Here is a 17281-nt window from a genome sequence, read left to right as displayed (position 1 = left end):
AAGACCCGCACGAGGGAGATCTGAGCGTTCTGCGCACTGCGCGCGACGCTGTGGTTTTGTGCCACTGCGGGGAATGCCCTGCCATACACACTGGCCAACACGACACACTTCAAACGCACATAACGACAAATAATACATTTGCATTATGCTTGGCCATAAAAGGTGTATGTTGCTTTGCTTTCGATGTGAAAACCAGATACTTTGGTCTCATTCAGAGTAAGGTGATGAGCTAGCTACCTTATTACATTCAATCACACGCAGTACAGACTGTGTACAATCTCAGGAGAATGGGTCCACCTGTAGATTGCAATACAACAGCTGAGTCTAAGTAGGTCAGAACTTGTGTTTCTTGCGCCTCCCCTACACAACTGTCCCAAATCTGTCTCAGGCGCATGGGCATTTTCAAATGAGACCATGGTGTTTTCCTATTTAATTTTGTTTTTGAAGCTTTTGAAGTTTTTGAAGTTCCTATTTCACTGTCAATTCCGTGACTCGGAAAGAAACGAGTCTATGTTGACCTAAAAGGCACGAGCACGTCCGCGGTGCAGTTTCTCTTTCTCACCTATCCCGAGATTTGTATCATTTCCTGTTCGGAGTCCGATGTTAACCACCCTGTGCGTTTTACGAGTCTGTAACGAGCTTTTTAGTTGTTGTTTAGGTTAACCTAATCGTTTCATGGCATACGTTGTCGAAATCTAACTTCATTGTGCCAGTTGTTATGGATTCCGTTTTATGATTGCCGAAGAGAAAAGGATAACTATGAATTTGCTCCATGTTATCGGACATGTTTTCTCGCTAATGGCTGTAGTATCATCTCTTCGGTTAATGGAATGGCCACCACTAAATTGTACTCAAGAGGTAAAAAACATATTTATTTTTACCTTCCTGTTTTATTTTAGCGCCATTGTTGTGTAACTTCCTGAAGACATTATTACAGCATAGATTGTAATTAGATGTCGGATGTATATGTATATCCTAAAATAAGTATAGTATAGTATAGTATAATAATAATGGTAAAAAACATACTAATTTAATTTAATTGAATAATAATATTAATAATAATAACTCAGTGCACATATAATAGATGTGATATGCCTTTTTCATGGATTTATTAAGTTTTATGGAGAAATATTGTGATAAAGTAGCCTACATTGTGTTTATCGTGGCCTGTACATCTGTAACCGCTGATATCTTTATTGATATTTTTCTCTCCCTTTTTCTGTGTCCGTTGGCTGTAGGGTCTGAGCTGCAGTGCAAATATCAGTGAGTACGAGGAGCCGGTTTGTGTCATGGTGAAATATAGTGTGGTTACCAAGATTACTAATAACTGTTAATAACACACCCAGGTTATCATCCTCATTTCATTCTGGCAGTCAAAAGCATGTGAAATATAAATAAATAAATAAATAGTTAATATTCTGCTGAGGGGTGCTGTGATGGGGTGTAAACGCTGAGTGTGTGGCAGGCGGCTGCTCCAGCCCGGAGTGGGAGAGGCCCAGGTACCGCACCCCCACAGCCCCGCGGGACCCACAGGTGCAGGTGTCTATGAGGAGAGACCAGGGAGGGGACCTGGTGCCCGTGCTCTCCGCAAAATGGAGTGCCAGGATGGACGGTGTGTGACTGACAGCTCACCTCTACTGTGTACTGCACACTCAGGGAAGCACACTCTATACTGTGTACTGCACACTCAGGGAAGCACTCTCTATACTATGTACTGCACACTCAGGGAAGCACTCTCTACTGTGTACTGCACACTCAGGGAAGCACACTCTATACTGTGTACTGCACACTCAGGGAAGCACTCTCTATACTATGTACTGCACACTCAGGGAAGCACTCTCTACTGTGTACTGCACACTCAGGGAAGCACACTCTATACTGTGTACTGCACACTCAGGGAAGCACACTCTATACTGTTTAGTGCACACACTGAGCTAGGAAAGCCAAACTACAGCCACCCACAAGTCATCATATTAACCATTGTCAAGAAAGAGAGTTTATTTTGCGGCTTCTGCAGGACTAGTGCCGTACCTGTTAAGTCCAGAGTGAGGCCAGCTATGCCACAGAGCGATGAAGGACAGACATATTATAAATATATTAAATAATATAATTATATAAAATATTATCTGCATTCTTTTATTTTTCCTTCTTAGGAAGCATATTCGCCCTTCAAGGAACCAAAGTGCTCATACTGAAGGAGTCCAGTAACCAAAGCATCTGCATTTATTATGTTTTTCACCATAAAATAAAGCAAATGCACAACCCTCAGAGTGAGGCGGTAAGAACATGTATATTCATCATGAGATCGATGTATGTTCATATTCTCATCGTGAGATTGATGTATGTTCATATTCTCATCATGAGATTGATGTATGTTCATATTCTCATCATGAGATCGATGTATGTTCATATTCTCATCGTGAGATCGATGTATGTTCATATTCTCATCATGAGATTGGACTCTACAGAAATGCTGTATCACGAGTCCCTATGAGCCTGATTGCACTGTATTTACTGTATTCATTTTCAATTCGGGTAGCTTAACTATCACAAAACTGCACTGATGCTCTCAAGATATTAGCGATTATTATTAATAATGTGTTTTCCTGTATTGTGGAACCTGAACTGCTGGTGTTTATTTTGCATTCAGTGGTCATTTTCAGTGGATGGAGTTGTAGTGGAGCCTGGACAGACATACTTGGTTTCCATCTCTAACCTGCCAGTACCCGATAAAGGGCATAACAAGATCGACAAAACCTTCACCGTCCCAGGTGAGAGTCGAACACAATTATTACATTACATTACATTATTGGCATTTGGCAGTATCTCTTATCTAGAGCGACGTACAGTTTAGATTAAGCAGGAGACAATCCTCCCCTGGAGCAATGCAGGGTTAAGGGCCCAACAGCTGTGCAGATCTTATTGTGGCTACACTGGGATTAGAACCACCGACCTTGTGTCTCCCAGTCATTTACCTTAACCACTATGCTACAGGCTGCCCCTGAATTCAGACATCAAGAGCCCAGGTGTGACACTGCATGGGATTATACATTTTGTCAAATAGTGAGACTATTTTTAAATAACTAAACATTTTAAATAGCAATACTGAAATAGTGGAATTCTAACCAGTTTTTACATGTTTACTATCAGAGTGCAGTGACCCTAAGATACAGGAAACAAGAGTTTGCCAGGAGAGAGGTGAGCCCTGCATTTCTGTCTTAATACAGCTCTCTGCAAACATACGACACACAACGCGTGTTAGCATTATGACACTCTTTACTTTCATCTGTCATACATACACTTAGAAATACATACAAATACGTCCTATACTAAATCTTTAAGTATTTCTAAGTGTATGACAGATGTTTTCAACCAAAAATTTGTATTATACACGCTGTGCATACCACTGCTATAGCTAGAAAGCGAATGAAAGCAGCGCTATCCGCTTTGAAGAGGCTGCTGGCTAACCCACACCCGGCTCCCCTTGCACAGCCAGTTTGAACTGCTTCCTGACATTTCAGAGGCAAAGTAGCCAAAAATAACTCCTCTGTCCCAACTGCAGGCAGTCACCAGACAATGAGCTACTATTGTGATGTTATGATGTATAATTGTACTGTGTTTTGTTGCCTTTGCTGGACCTCAAGCCCTAAGCCAGCAGCACTGACAGCCAGAACACACTCTGCACAGGTGGTGTGTTCTCTGTGTGTGTTCTCTGTGTGTGTTCTGTGTGTGTGTGTGTGTGTGTGCGTGTGTGTGTTCTGTGTGTTTGTGTTCTGTGTGTGTGTGTGTGTGTGTGTTCTGCATGTGTATGTTCTCTGTGGGTGTGTGTGTGTGTTTGTGTTTGTTCTGTGTGTGTTCTGTGTGTGTGTGTGTGTGTGTGTGTGTGTTCTGGGCTCAGGTTATTTCTCTTATTCCAGGGAGCCTGTGGGAACCAAACATCACCTGGAATGTGTCCCCTGCACGAGCAGAGATCAGCGTCAGGTTTAACAGCGGCCATTTCTCAGAGAAATACATTGTGGCCATCCATTGTCCGGACTTCAAAGACTCGCACACGGTCTGGAAGATAACCTGCACTTCACCACGCATACTCTATAATGCTGTATAAATGTATAAATGCTGTATAAGTGCTGTGGCCTGATGTCAGTTTACATTTCAGATATCGCAGAAAAACGAGACGTCACTGAACGTGACATTTGCAATGGGTCGATGGCCTAAGACTTGCTGCAGTTTTGATGTTGTGGTAAGCAGGATTCAGTGGCTGTGAACAACATCCACACAGATGTTCCTGACATTTTTACACTTCAGTGTTAGACTTAAATGCCCTCTGCCAGAAAACAAACTGCCCTTCTTCCCTGGGGTAAAGTTAGCTGTTGATCATTCCAAATGAAGCAAAAAAAGTTTCAATTTTTCAATAATACAGCATTCATGAAAATGTTTTAGATATTTCTATTAAATGACAATATTTGTTTTTATTTGCATACAGTGAAAACATTAGCTTTGTACGGTAGCGAGGTGCTAGGGCTCCACATGTTTCACCGGCGTTTGTTTCCAGATCCAGCCCTGTGTTATTGGGTGCAGTGGCAGCTGTGCACACCGGGTTAGATTTAAGACGTGCATCTGTGAGTATCACCTTGTCCAAAATGCTACAAAATGCAGCTTTTATGAAGCTCTCAGCAGCTAGAATATGATGCAATTATTTTTATGTTTCCATAAATGTCAAATTTCCCCTCTCTGGGGTGTCTCGGTGGCGCAGCCTGTAGAGCACTGACCGCATGCTCATTGCGAGCCGCGACGTCGGCGGTTCGAATCCGACCGTCTGACATTTGTCGCATGTCTTTCCCTCTCTCTCGCTCCCATTCTTCCTGTCTCTCTATACTATACTGTCCAATAAAGCTGAAAAAGGCCTAAAAAAAAATATATATAATTCCCCTCTCTGCAGATGACCTGGGACACAGCAGTGGACGTGCTCTCATTGTTTTGTTCCTGGGCCTTCTCTTTGGCTGTGGGTGTTTTGCACTTTGTATAAAGACATTGAGAGGTAGGTGAAGAAACTACTATGCGACTGAGAGTTTTTTCATCTACAATCATTAAAGAAATTGCCTGCACAAATTTGTGTTGATAAATTACCTTTATCAATATGTGAAGCTGAATAAACATAATAAATGAATAATGAATAAAATAGCATGTGGTTTTCGGGAAATCAGCAAGGCATTACGTTTGTAAAATAACTTGAAATTAACCCTTATGAATTTGATCAATTGCCTGATAAAAAATGTCTACTGTTCAAATTCACCACATAACAATTTTATTGAAAATATTCCAGGTGTGCGAAAACCCTACCCTCCAGGTAAACAGCTCTTTATTGTGATTACTCAGATAACAGTGTTGCAGTTCTTAGAGTGCATATTGTTTAGCTTTAATCAAGTGAAATTATTATTTTTAATAATAGGACAATGATAAAATGTTTATTTTTGTTGATTGAAGCTGCCATAACAAACGAGTCTCTCTGCTTCAGATTCCGGGATGGACCCGCCGGCCACGCCCATACCTGCCTCTCCACAGGAGTCTGTGCAGGTGAGCAGCCCGAGGAAGGTTCTGCTGATCTACTCTCTGGACCACCCTCTGTACAGAGACGTGGTTCTGAAGCTGTGTGCCTTCCTGCGGGCTCGCTGTGGCACCGAGGTGGTTCTGGACCTGCTGGACTCGGCCTGGCTCAGCGCAGTGGGCCGCATGCAGTGGTTGGACTGGCAGAAGCAGCAGATCGAGAAATCGTCCCAAAAGATCCTGGTCCTCTGCTCACGAGGCGTCCGGGCCAAGTGGGGGGCCATGTGTGGGGGGGGGCGCGTGCAGCTGAGGGAGGACCTGCGTTCCCCCATGGGGGACATGCTCACCCCCGCCCTCAGCCTCATCATCCCAGACTTCGTGCACAGCAGCTCCTTTCAGAAGTACATGGTGGCGTACTTTGAGGACTTGAGCAGCGAAGATGATGTCCCGGCACCGTTCAACATCAGCATCAAGTACAAACTGATGAAGCACTTTGAGGAACTCTACTTCAGAATCCTGGACCAGGAGAAACACCAGCCCGGCAGGGTGAAGCGTATCGAGGGAATAGCACAAGACGAATATTTCAACTGCCCCTCGGGCAGAGCCTTGAGGGACGCCATTGAGGCCTTGCAGGCTCACCAGCTGGAGAATCCAGACTGGTTTGAAAAGGAGTGTGTGGGCAGTGAGGAAGAGGTGGCACAATCTGAGCTGGAGCACCCTCTTCTTGCAGACGTGTGCAGGAACCCCGTACTCCAGTGCGTGCCAGAGATCACCGAGGGGCCTCCCATCCTGCTCAACGAGGTGGAGTTCAGTGAGGAGCCCAGAGGCGTCCAGGCGCTGGTTCCCCTGGTGCGCCCGGGAGGGAGTGTGTCCACGCAGCAGGTCCATGCTGGTGCTGGGCTCAGGGGCAGCCCGCTCTGCTGCTCCCGCCCGGCTGTGGGGGGGGGGCCGGAGGTGCTGCAGTGGAGCCCCCGCCCTTGGCTGAGCGAAGGCGAGCCGCGTGCAAACGAGGCGCTGCTGCAGGAGCCACCAGCGCCGATGAGGAACACGTGTCACTTCCTGGGGGGGGCAGCTGCGCAGAGCGACCCTGTGGAGAGCCAGGAGGGGGCGCTGAGCCCCCTCTCCCCAGCCCTGCTGAGGGAGCTGGAGGGCCTGCAGGCCTCCAGCCTGGTTGGGGATGTGGCCCCCGTCCCCCGCGTGGACCAGAGGAACAGGCCCCAAAGCGCCTCAGACCAGGGCTACATCTCCAGGTCCTCCCACCCCCTGGCGTCCCACCCCCTGGCCCCCACGGGCGGGGCAAAGCCCCAGGACCCACTGGCTGCTCTGGTCAGGCTCCAGGAGGCCTGTCTGCTCAGCAGCCTGGAGACCCCAGGTCCGTGACCCTGACCCTGCCCACAGCGACCCCCGGTCACGTATCCGCTTCTATACCTGCATTCTGCCAAGAAATAGCCATTACTACAGCAAGGCACTTTACAGTTGACTTTCATCACCTGTTACACTTGTAGTACACTTGGACCCTCATTATATAAGACGCCCACTGGATGTGTGCGTATGACATCATCGTGACATCATAGCCCATCACATGGCGGACGCCACCCTAGCTCAGGATCATTTTGTTGCCTTTTCTCTCAGCTGTAAACAAACACTGTGTTAACCATGAAATTATTATTCCCTAAAATATTATACGATTAAAATTGTAACTTATCCTTTTCCAAACATGGAAAGTATTATTTTTTTTGTGAATAATTAAATCATCCACACTTTACATCCCTCTAAGTTACTGTTTGTTTGTTTGTTTGTTTTGTGATGTTTACTAGTTATTTGTAGTACATACATCTATGTTTAGAACTGCTCCTGACATCAGATTATTTTACAATTATTTTGTAGCTAAATAAAATAATGAAATTAAAACTGTTGAAGGTTCTTGTGCTCTATCCAGCAGCCCTGCAGAAGGAGAGACGGTGTGAACAGTGTTTAAACAGACGGTGTTTACGGTGTATATAGTGAAGTGTTTGTACAGAAAGTGTTCATTTATTCAGAACCTTTTTCTGAAAGCTGCAGGACTTTCATATGGTAATCCTCAAAATAACGTATTTGTGTCTAAAGACATTTTTATACCGAAGGGTAATAAATAGGCAAGGGAATTAAACTGAATATGGTAAACCAATAATGTGTCAAAAGGAATGTTTTATTTCAAATGTTTTAAAAGCAAATATGTATATTATATCTATTAGCAGATATAATCCACAGAAATCAGCATCATGTCCAAATCTTACCACAATGTGACAGGATATTGCTACATCAGTAAGACTGAAAATAACCCCATGACACAAGTGCCAGTTTAAGACATATCAAGTCTTTTCTTACACAGAAATAACGTAATATACACTCACTGGGCGCTTTTTAAGGTCCACCTGTACAATAGCTTGCTAATGCAAATATTTAATCAGTCAATCATATGGCAGCAACTAAAGGCATGAAAGTGGAGAAGCTACAGCAGCAGAAGAAAAATAAGTCTAATAAATACCTAATAAAGTGCTTAGTGAGCCTACATTTGCTGGAAACCTTGATGTTATTTTAATTAATGTGGCCGAAAAGGGTCTGTTAAATGGTGTTATATTGAGACGTCCATTCTACAATTCTGTGTAAGCCTTACTTAATGATTACACATGATATTGTACATGTCTGTACGCATCTAATTTAATTGTCCATTTAAAGACATCGCTCTCTTTTTTCATATTCACCTCATTTTGAACCTTTTTCATTCTAAAACTCAGCCGCGGTTCGTTTTTGCGTGTTTGGAAGGGCAGTCTGTTTCCTTTAAAAAAACACCGGAACAACAGTTGGTCTTCAAGACTTAAGGTTAGGCGATGTGCTCGCTTTGAACGCCTCCTTGCGCTACACGGAAAGAAGTGACATTTCCAGTAACTAGATGTTATCTGAGAGGCCTATACACTGTACTGCATTTGCATAAGCGAAGGAGGAAGTGGGGCCTGTTAATCTTTAAACTTGACGCACATTGGAAAGTCCCAGTAACCGCAGACAAAAACGAACGTTTTGAAACAATAAGAACCGCTTTTTAAGAATAAGATAAGAACAATGATCAATCGTTTTTCATAGACATTCTCGCAATAATAAGGTTATGGATCGCGACTGACTGGCTTTAATGCCTACAGAAGAGACATGTACTTATTCCTGTACAGTACTGTGTTGTACGTTCATGCAGTTCTGACATCAGGTCTTCGGATATTGGATTCACCACCTCTGAACTGTACACAAGAGGTAAGAGTTAATATCACTATAACGCATTGTCTTTTTATTTATTAGCTACCGGTGATACATTGTACATTTCACAGGAGACGAGCTCCCGTGGCGCCATATAAAAACGTACAATAATGAAAATAAAACAGATTCACACAGCTCTATTTAACATAAACAAAAAGACGATATGATTTAACATAAACAAAAAGACGATATGAAACCGTCTGTCTATCTTCGGGTCACTTTATCCTAAAAGGCTGATGTGGACGCAGATTCAATGATTTAATAATCAATTATTGAATAGTTTGATAAAATTTGGCACCCCTGTCATAGATGGTTTTACGTGCTTTAAATTCGATTTTGAGCGTGAATTCTCTTTGTAAATTCAGACCACAGTATGCTGCTGAATGCCTGCTGTTAGACAACAGTTAGACAATATATAAAAAACTGATTGCAATGAAAACACTGAAATTAAAAACATTTACATTTTACATTTTAGTCATTTGGCAGACGCTTTTAATCCAAAGCGACTTACAAGTGCATAGGCTCTACCATAAGTCAGAGCATCACATCCAGAAACTAGCAAAATACACAGGAAATGCTGTTCTAAACATAGTTGTCATCAGAAGTTTTTTTTTTTTTTTTGGGGGGGGGGGGGGGTTAGACAAGGATAGGGATATCAGAAAGGAGGGGCAGGGGAAATCAGGAGGGAGGACTAAGGTAGAGTTTGAAAAGGTGTGCATTTATTTATAAGTTAATGAAAAATGTTGTTTGACTTCTGTTTGTATTGTTGTACTGGTATACTCTGCATGTTGTCCTGCTCAGTACAGTATGTTTTTTACAGTAATCTGTCCTGCTCAGTACAGTATGTTTTTTAAAGTAATCTGTCTTGCTCAGTACAGTATGTTTTTTACAGTAATCTGTTCTGCTCAGTACAGTATGTTTTTTTTCCAGTAATCTGTCCTGCTCAGTACAGTATGTTTATTTACAGTAATCTGTCCTGCTCAGTACAGTATGTTTTTTACAGTAATCTCTTTCTTTTGCAGGGTCTGGGATGCAGAGCAGATATAAGTAAGATCCAGTCACATTCCCTCGCTGTTATTTTCACACAGACTTCTGTCCTTTACTTCTCACCAGAAGTGCTGAAAGTGCTGAGTGTAGCGTTAGCTTCTGAAACTGCACCCGGAGCGTTAGGTTATGTACTTCAAATCCGCGACCACTGACGCCACGAAAAGAGACGCAATGGGGTCAATCTAAAACCAAAGGGTTCCATGTGACATGTTCAGGGTGCTGTGGTGAGGGAGGGAGGCGGGGTGGTCTCAGGTTCGTCTATGTCAGCGCTGAACACGGCTATGATTGGGCAACACAAAGGTCTGTCGTTTTATTTACTCGTATTTTAATTGGAAAATATGTATTTCATCCTCTCACAGTACACATTAAATGCAGAAGAATTACTTGCATATAAAACATTTTTTAAACGATTTTGAGTGGCCAACACGTAAACGCGTCAACTGATTCTAGAGTATTCTTGCACATTGTGTGTCAAAAGGGTTCAGAATGAACACAACCTGTGTCAAAGCACTCAACACAGAATATGACTCATCTCTTCTTCGCGTGTTTAGCCAGTCAGTGAGTGAGAATCAGGGTGAAAGCACTGGCTCACACCAGCAGGCACTGAGTTTGACAAGCTGAAGTGGACAGTGCTGTGCTTTTCCCTTCCACAGATAACTGCCTGGACCAGGGCTGGCTGAAGCCACGCAAATTCACCCCCACGGCTCCACAGAACCTGACCGTAACGCTGCAGGTGAGACCAGATGAGAACGGAGACCTGGTGCCAGCTCTAGATGTGAACTGGGCAGCGCAGAGCGATGGTGGGTATCCTTGCACACATGGACACTTTTCTTGCATTCGTATTGTGTTCAGGCTGTGGTGTTGTTCATGTTTTAATGCCATGCCTTTTCTGTGCCCCAGGGAGCATTAAATTCCTGAAGGGCACAGAGGTTAATGTGCTGGAAATGTCCATCAATCTGAACCGCTGTGTTCGTTACACCTTTCCCAGGATCACCCCTAGGAAGAGCTCCCCGGATAAGGCCGTAAGGATGATCTTTCACACGGATTCAGGGGCCGCCCGTGCACACCCAGCGAACGCAAAACGTTCTCATAATGTTGCTGCCACGTAGTGGCAACGTTATAACATTCAGAAAACATTCCAATGACATTGCGAGAACATTTTGTGTTGGCTGGGTAGTGCCATTGGTGCATCATTGAAATGGTGCAGGCAAAAGTCTTCTGACAGTGCTGTTTGTATAGTGTTCGTCTTTGGGTCTTACACAATCACCAAAAGGACACAGAATTCCACTGAACTGGCTGATAATACTCAAAGTGCCTCATAGATTAAGATTGAGGATGTCTTCCAGTCTGAATATGCCTGAGCAGTGATGCTTTGTTTTCAGTGGTCATTTTCACTGGACAGAGTGCTGGTGGAGCCTGGTCAGCAGTACGTGGTTTCTGTCAGTAACCTGCCCAAACCAAACATGGGACACGACAGCTACAATGTCTTCAAAACCATCACCGTCCCAGGTACCCTTCGCCTTTATCACAAAACCATCACCGTCCCAGGTACCATTCGCCTTTATCACAAAACCTTCTCCCAGGTACCATTCGCCTTTATCACAAAACCTTCTCCCAGGTACCATTCGCCTTTATCACAAAGCCTTCTCCCAGGAACCATTCGCATTTATCACAAAACCTTCTCCCAGGTACCATTCGCCTTTATCACAAAACCATCACCGTCCCAGGTACCATTCGCGTTTATCACAAAACCATCACAGTCCCAGGTACCATTCGCGTTTATCACAAAACCTTCTCCCAGGTACCATTCGCGTTTATCACAAAACCTTCTCCCAGGTACCATTCGCGTTTATCACAAAACCTTCTCCCAGGTACCATTCGCGTTTATCACAAAACCTTCTCCCAGGTACCATTTGCATTTATCACAAAGCCTTCTTCATGCTGAGGTGCTCAGACTTGTATGTCTCTATGTTAATAGCTAGAATTATATTTCAGTGAAAATCACACTGTTACTAGTGATTGACCAACAGTAATTCTATATGTGAACCTATTCTACGTGTGAATGGGACTGAATTTCTTTGCGTAGGGTGTGCAGATGCCAGAATAAGGAAAACAAAAAAGTGTGTGGAGAGTGGTAAGTCAACTTTCACCTCAAAATGAAAATATCTATTCATTATTCATTTATTTAATTACTAAACTGTAATCATCATTCTCCTAACTCACACCTCACCCGAACCCTCCTAGCTCACACCCGCACGATGGCTCCAGCCTCTTCGCCCTCCCTCATAGACTGCCTGTTGTGTTGTGGTTTAGGAAGTTTATGGAGGTCCAACATTAGCTTGGAGATGTCCAAAGGGCAAAATGGTGAAGCAGTGATCATTGTGGGCTTCAGTGGCAGCGAGTTCTCTGAGAAGTACCGTGTGGCGGTCCAGTGTCTCCATGGTAACAGAGAGCACCAGCCCATAAACAAGGTAGGGATATCTCCACTGTGCCATACAGTGAGTATCCTTCCAGACACAACCACCGCGCCGGCAATAGATCACTGGTGTGGTGCTTTCAGGTGTGAGATCACTGGACTGGTGTGGTCCTTTAAGGTGTGAGGTCACTGGTATGGTCCTTTAAGGTGTGAGGTCACTGGTGTAGTCCTTTAAGGTGTGAGATCACTGGTGTGGTCCTTTAAGGTGTGAAGTCACTGGTGTGGTCCTTTAAGGTGTGAGGTCACTGGTGTGGTCCTTTAAGGTGTGAGATCACTAGTATAGTCCTTTCAGGTGTGAGATCACTGGTCCATGCCATTACTTAAACATTTCTGAAATATTATCATTTTGGCTAAAAGAACTGGTAGGAGTGTGTTCTGCAGCATGCAACCTTCAGTGCTCATGGTCTTGCTGAATCAGGACCATACCCTCTAGATTTGGAGAATAACAACATGATCAACATTGTGAAATAAACTGCAGCATTACTGTTGATTTAAATGTATCCAGATCCACATTTCAATCGTCAACATGAATTCTGCCACGCATTCCATGTATTTACAGGCAAGATAATCTGTTTAACAAAGGCAGCAAATTAATATTTGATCAGGTTTGGCAAATTAATAATTCTGTTGTTGTGACATGTTGCAGAGCAATCAGACGATACTGAAAGCAGCTTTTGCACTTGGGAAGTGGCCTCAAACTTGTTGCAGTTTCACGGTGGAGGTATGTATTGCCAACTTGTGGACCATAATAATAACTTAGCACTTGGCTAAAGCCTACGCTAGTATAAATTTCATTCACTAAAATGTAATATTTTAATTGTTTATATGGCGTACGTTTTCCTCACAGATCCAGCCCTTTTTCTTGCATTGCCGAAATGACTGCATTCGCCGCAAAACATCTGCGTTCAACATCTGTGAGTGAAACGCATAGGGACTCAAATATCAAATTCGCACCCCAAATTCAACATCTGTGAGTCAGAAAATGCATAGGGACTCAAATATCAAATTAGCACCCCAAACAAAATAAGATGTATGGTAATAACAGTGATAATAATTGTAATTGTAGCAGTAAATCAATAAATCAGTCAAATCCAGTCACAGATTTACACTATCCATATAATATATTATGCTGTTTGGTATTTATAATTTACATCGCTACAACCATGGCTTAAGAAAGCTCATTTCAGTTTATCAGCTCCTGTACAGTTTCTGTACAAACAGAATGGGGTGTAAACAGCACGTATATTTCCTGTACACCAGGATTTGTACCATGTTTTTTCACTTCCTGTCTCGGTCATGTGACTGGCATGTACTGTATGCAGAACTGAGATGTCTGCTCTGTTATTGTCCAGGTCTGATCAGCCCAACCGTGCCACCCAGGGTTTCAGTGCAGTCCCCTCTGGCAGTGGGCCTGGGCGTCTCGTGTGCTGTGGTCCTGCTCTGTGGGCTGGTCTGCTGTAGAAAGCTTCGGACAGGTTGGTGAAGGTCACACGTCTCTCTAAGCCTGACCATCAGACCACACACACACTCTGCTTTACACAAAGCCCAAAACTGACAAAGTAAGATTCTGCACTTGACAAAAAAGCCGCTGGATAAAGGGAGTGTCTGGAACGGTTCATTACAGAAACAACAAATCTCTCTCTCTCTCTCTCTCTCTCTCTCTCTCTCTCATGCACACACACACACACACACACACACAGAAACAACACTCTCTCCCTCACACACACACACACACACACACAGAAACAACACTCTCTCCCTCACACACACACACACACACACACACACACACATTACATTACATTATTGGCATTTGGCAGATGCTCTTATCCAGAGCGATGTACAGTTGATTAGACTAAGCAGGAGACAATCATCCCTGGAGCCATGCAGAGCAAGGGCCTAACGGCTGTGTGGATCTTATTGTGGCTACACCGGGATTCGAACCACCGACCTTGTGGCTTGCATTCCTCTTGTGCAAACTACCATTCAGTCATGAAGTGACTGCATCAATGCACACTGTGTAGTGGGATTAAATGAATGGTTGAAGAATAGAAGTAGCCTTTTAGGAGAGAAATGAAACTGATTCTGAAATGACACTCATCAGGGCAGAGAAAGTATAATGTTGATGTGATCTTCCCTCTAGCTGGCATTATGTTTATTCTTTCAGATCTGCAAATAGGGCAAAATCTCTTCCCCTGCTCAATAAATAATGCACCATTTTGTATCCTGGCTAAAATATGAGCATAATATGAGCAATATGATCGTAGGTTTGAGAGAAGTGCACAAGCATCCCTCAGCCCTTTGATGAGGAGGATTTCTGGAATGTTTTTTCAGTGTTCAGTTCTAGAACGGTTGCTTTCAGTCTCCAGTAGTTGTTGTTATACGTTCAGATAAGAGCTTCTTAATCACACACTTGTGATCTTACAGCTTCATGACCATAACGTCATGTATATGTCCCCCAGATCCAGCCTTCCCTCTGAAAGATGTGCAGGACACAACCAGCAGCCCGAGGAAAGTTCTGCTGATCTACTCTCTGGACCACCCTCTGTACAGAGACGTGGTTCTGAAGCTGTGTGCCTTCCTGCGGGCTCGCTGTGGCACCGAGGTGGTTCTGGACCTGCTGGACTCGGCCTGGCTCAGCGCAGTGGGCCGCATGCAGTGGTTGGACTGGCAGAAGCAGCAGATCGAGAAATCGTCCCAAAAGATCCTGGTCCTCTGCTCACGAGGCGTCCGGGCCAAGTGGGGGGCCATGTGTGGGGGGGGGCGGGTGCAGCTGAGGGAGGACCTGCGCTCCCCCATGGGGGACATGCTCACCCCCGCCCTCAGCCTCATCATCCCAGACTTCGTGCACAGCAGCTCCTTTCAGAAGTACATGGTGGCGTACTTTGAGGACTTGAGCAGCGAAGATGATGTCCCGGCACCGTTCAACATCAGCATCAAGTACAAACTGATGAAGCACTTTGAGGAACTCTACTTCAGAATCCTGGACCAGGAGAAACACCAGCCCGGCAGGGTGAAGCGTATCGAGGGAATAGCACAAGACGAATATTTCAACTGCCCCTCGGGCAGAGCCTTGAGGAACGCCATTGAGGCCTTGCAGGCTCACCAGCTGGAGAATCCAGACTGGTTTGAAAAGGAGTGTGTGGGCAGTGAGGAAGAGGTGGCACAATCTGAGCTGGAGCACCCTCTTCTTGCAGACGTGTGCAGGAACCCCGTACTCCAGTGCGTGCCAGAGATCACCGAGGGGCCTCCCATCCTGCTCAACGAGGTGGAGTTCAGTGAGGAGCCCAGAGGCGTCCAGGCGCTGGTTCCCCTGGTGCGCCCGGGAGGGAGTGTGTCCACGCAGCAGGTCCATGCTGGTGCTGGGCTCAGGGGCAGCCCGCTCTGCTGCTCCCGCCCGGCTGTGGGGGGGGGGCCGGAGGTGCTGCAGTGGAGCCCCCGCCCTTCGCTGAGCGAAGGCGAGGAGGAGGAAGAGGAGGAGGAGGAGGAGGAGGAGGAAGTGCAGACCTCCTGCAGTCCACCCTCTGAGCAGTCGCTCCAGCGTCTGTGGGCTCTCCAGGAGTCGCTGGGGCCCGTGGCTGGCCCCGCCCTGGCCTGCGAAGGGCTCCAGGACAAGAGGCTGCTCAGCCAATCAGACCAGGGCTACGTCTCCAGGTCCCTCCCCCAGGACCCACTGGCCGCTCTGTCCCGCCTGCAGGAGGCGTGTCTAATGAGCAGCCTCACCCAGGGGCTCCCCAACACGCCCAGGGGCTCCCCAGCACGCCCAGGGGCTCCCCAACACGCCCAGGGGCTCCCCAACACGCCCAAGACCTCCCCAACACGCCCAGGGGCTCCCCAACACGCCCAAGACCTCCCCAACACGCCCAGGGGCTCCCCAACACGCCCAGGACCTCCCCAACACGCCCAGGGGCTCCCCAGCACGCCCAGGACCTCCCCAACACGCCCAGGACCTCCCCAACACGCCCAGGACCTCCCCAGCACACCCAGGACCTCCCCAACAGGCCCAGATACTGAGCAGGCTATGAAGGACAGGTTTCAGAACTAGCCCCCAGCTCACATTCACAGTTTGTATTGAACATTACAGAAGGAATGAAACCTGTGCTGTTGAGTAAGTTTGAATTTTTAAGGATACTTTATTTATTTAGCTAATAGCGGATTACACATGATCAATTTACTCAACACATCTACAGTCTTTTAAAGACAGTTCAGGCTCATGACATTTTAAAAAATACATAATGTACCGTGTACAGTGGTTCAACAATAAACGCTAAAGATTGTAAAAAAAAAAATTAAAAAACCTTTTAAAAAATTGCAATACAAATCAGCAGATTTAGAGATTTTATTACCACTTTAGGCTCAGTTGTTTTAGTTATTTTAGTTGTTTTCAGATGAAGATTATTTTACATTTTACACTCCATCTTTTCAGCGGGTGATGGGTTCATATGAATGATCTCTCATGTTTCTGCTCAGCAGTAGAAGGATTTGTTTGGCCCTCATGGACTATTCCATTGTTTTCAGACAATTCTTTTTTTGTATTTGTATATATCAGTATTCATTTAGTGGTAGTGTTGTCATGTTTTTTTAATAATCTTTACATGGTAAGACTTACAGAGCCATACATTCATGACAGCAGTGATGGTATGTTCCTGTGGAGCTTTGACAGATGTTCAATAAATCGCACTATACTAATTCTGTTTACCTACGTTATTGTTTATTCTTTAATAGATATTTATTTGTCATCCAGAGCTGAGCTGCTTATACTCTGTACCTCATTTTACTGACCTGCACCTGCAGTTTGCCACAGTGACAGACATTAAATAAAATAAAATAAATAATAATAATACTACTCTCACTTGTTTTTCGCACCATTCACTTTAGAGCCTGTGATACTCAAACCACCCCCTCTGGCACCAACAATCCCTCCATGGT

General features: G+C 45.0%; 2 protein-coding genes across 4 annotated transcripts; both read left to right on the top strand.

Annotated features, from left to right (window-relative positions):
- Nucleotides 1-551: 551 nt before the first annotated feature.
- LOC133119232 (interleukin-17 receptor A-like) lies at nt 552-7714 on the top strand. The gene is made up of 12 exons (XM_061229745.1): nt 552-858; nt 1239-1263; nt 1466-1612; nt 2154-2278; nt 2651-2771; nt 3151-3198; nt 3918-4054; nt 4157-4240; nt 4553-4619; nt 4940-5038; nt 5324-5347; nt 5516-7714. The coding sequence occupies exons 1-12, from the start codon at nt 733-735 to the stop codon at nt 6922-6924; spliced, it is 2412 nt and encodes an 803-aa protein (XP_061085729.1). The 5' UTR covers nt 552-732; the 3' UTR covers nt 6925-7714.
- A 782-nt stretch (nt 7715-8496) lies between these two features.
- il17ra1a (interleukin 17 receptor A1a) lies at nt 8497-17041 on the top strand. Of its 3 annotated transcripts, XM_061229443.1 has the most exons (13): nt 8497-8826; nt 9852-9876; nt 10530-10676; nt 10777-10898; nt 11259-11385; nt 11460-11603; nt 11963-12010; nt 12190-12347; nt 12999-13073; nt 13200-13266; nt 13705-13827; nt 14815-16082; nt 16243-17041. In XM_061229443.1, the coding sequence occupies exons 1-13, from the start codon at nt 8728-8730 to the stop codon at nt 16375-16377; spliced, it is 2538 nt and encodes an 845-aa protein (XP_061085427.1). In that variant the 5' UTR covers nt 8497-8727; the 3' UTR covers nt 16378-17041. The 3 variants fall into 3 exon arrangements, with proteins under 3 accessions (XP_061085427.1, XP_061085425.1, XP_061085426.1); XM_061229441.1 differs by having other exon boundaries at nt 14815-17041; XM_061229442.1 differs by lacking the exon at nt 11460-11603 and having other exon boundaries at nt 8498-8826; nt 14815-17041.
- The last annotated feature ends 240 nt before the right edge of the window (nt 17042-17281 follow it).

The sequence above is a fragment of the Conger conger genome, chromosome 19 (genome assembly GCF_963514075.1).
Source record: "Conger conger chromosome 19, fConCon1.1, whole genome shotgun sequence".
Lineage (NCBI taxonomy): Eukaryota > Metazoa > Chordata > Actinopteri > Anguilliformes > Congridae > Conger > Conger conger.
This window is presented reverse-complemented; position numbering and strand designations above follow the sequence as displayed.

Bases quoted from the DNA above. Each gene is read 5' to 3' on its own strand.
- il17ra1a (XM_061229441.1), top strand. From the start codon at position 8,728: ATGTACTTATTCCTGTACAGTACTGTGTTGTACGTTCATGCAGTTCTG. The intron at 11,604-11,962 runs GTACCATTCGCG...TTCTTTGCGTAG, and splicing joins CAAAACCATCACCGTCCCAG to GGTGTGCAGATGCCAGAATA. The intron at 13,267-13,704 runs GTGAGTGAAACG...GTTATTGTCCAG, and splicing joins AACATCTGCGTTCAACATCT to GTCTGATCAGCCCAACCGTG.
- LOC133119232 (XM_061229745.1), top strand. From the start codon at position 733: ATGATTGCCGAAGAGAAAAGGATAACTATGAATTTGCTCCATGTTATC. The intron at 2,772-3,150 runs GTGAGAGTCGAA...GTTTACTATCAG, and splicing joins CAAAACCTTCACCGTCCCAG to AGTGCAGTGACCCTAAGATA. The intron at 4,055-4,156 runs GTCTGGAAGATA...TTTACATTTCAG, and splicing joins ACTTCAAAGACTCGCACACG to ATATCGCAGAAAAACGAGAC.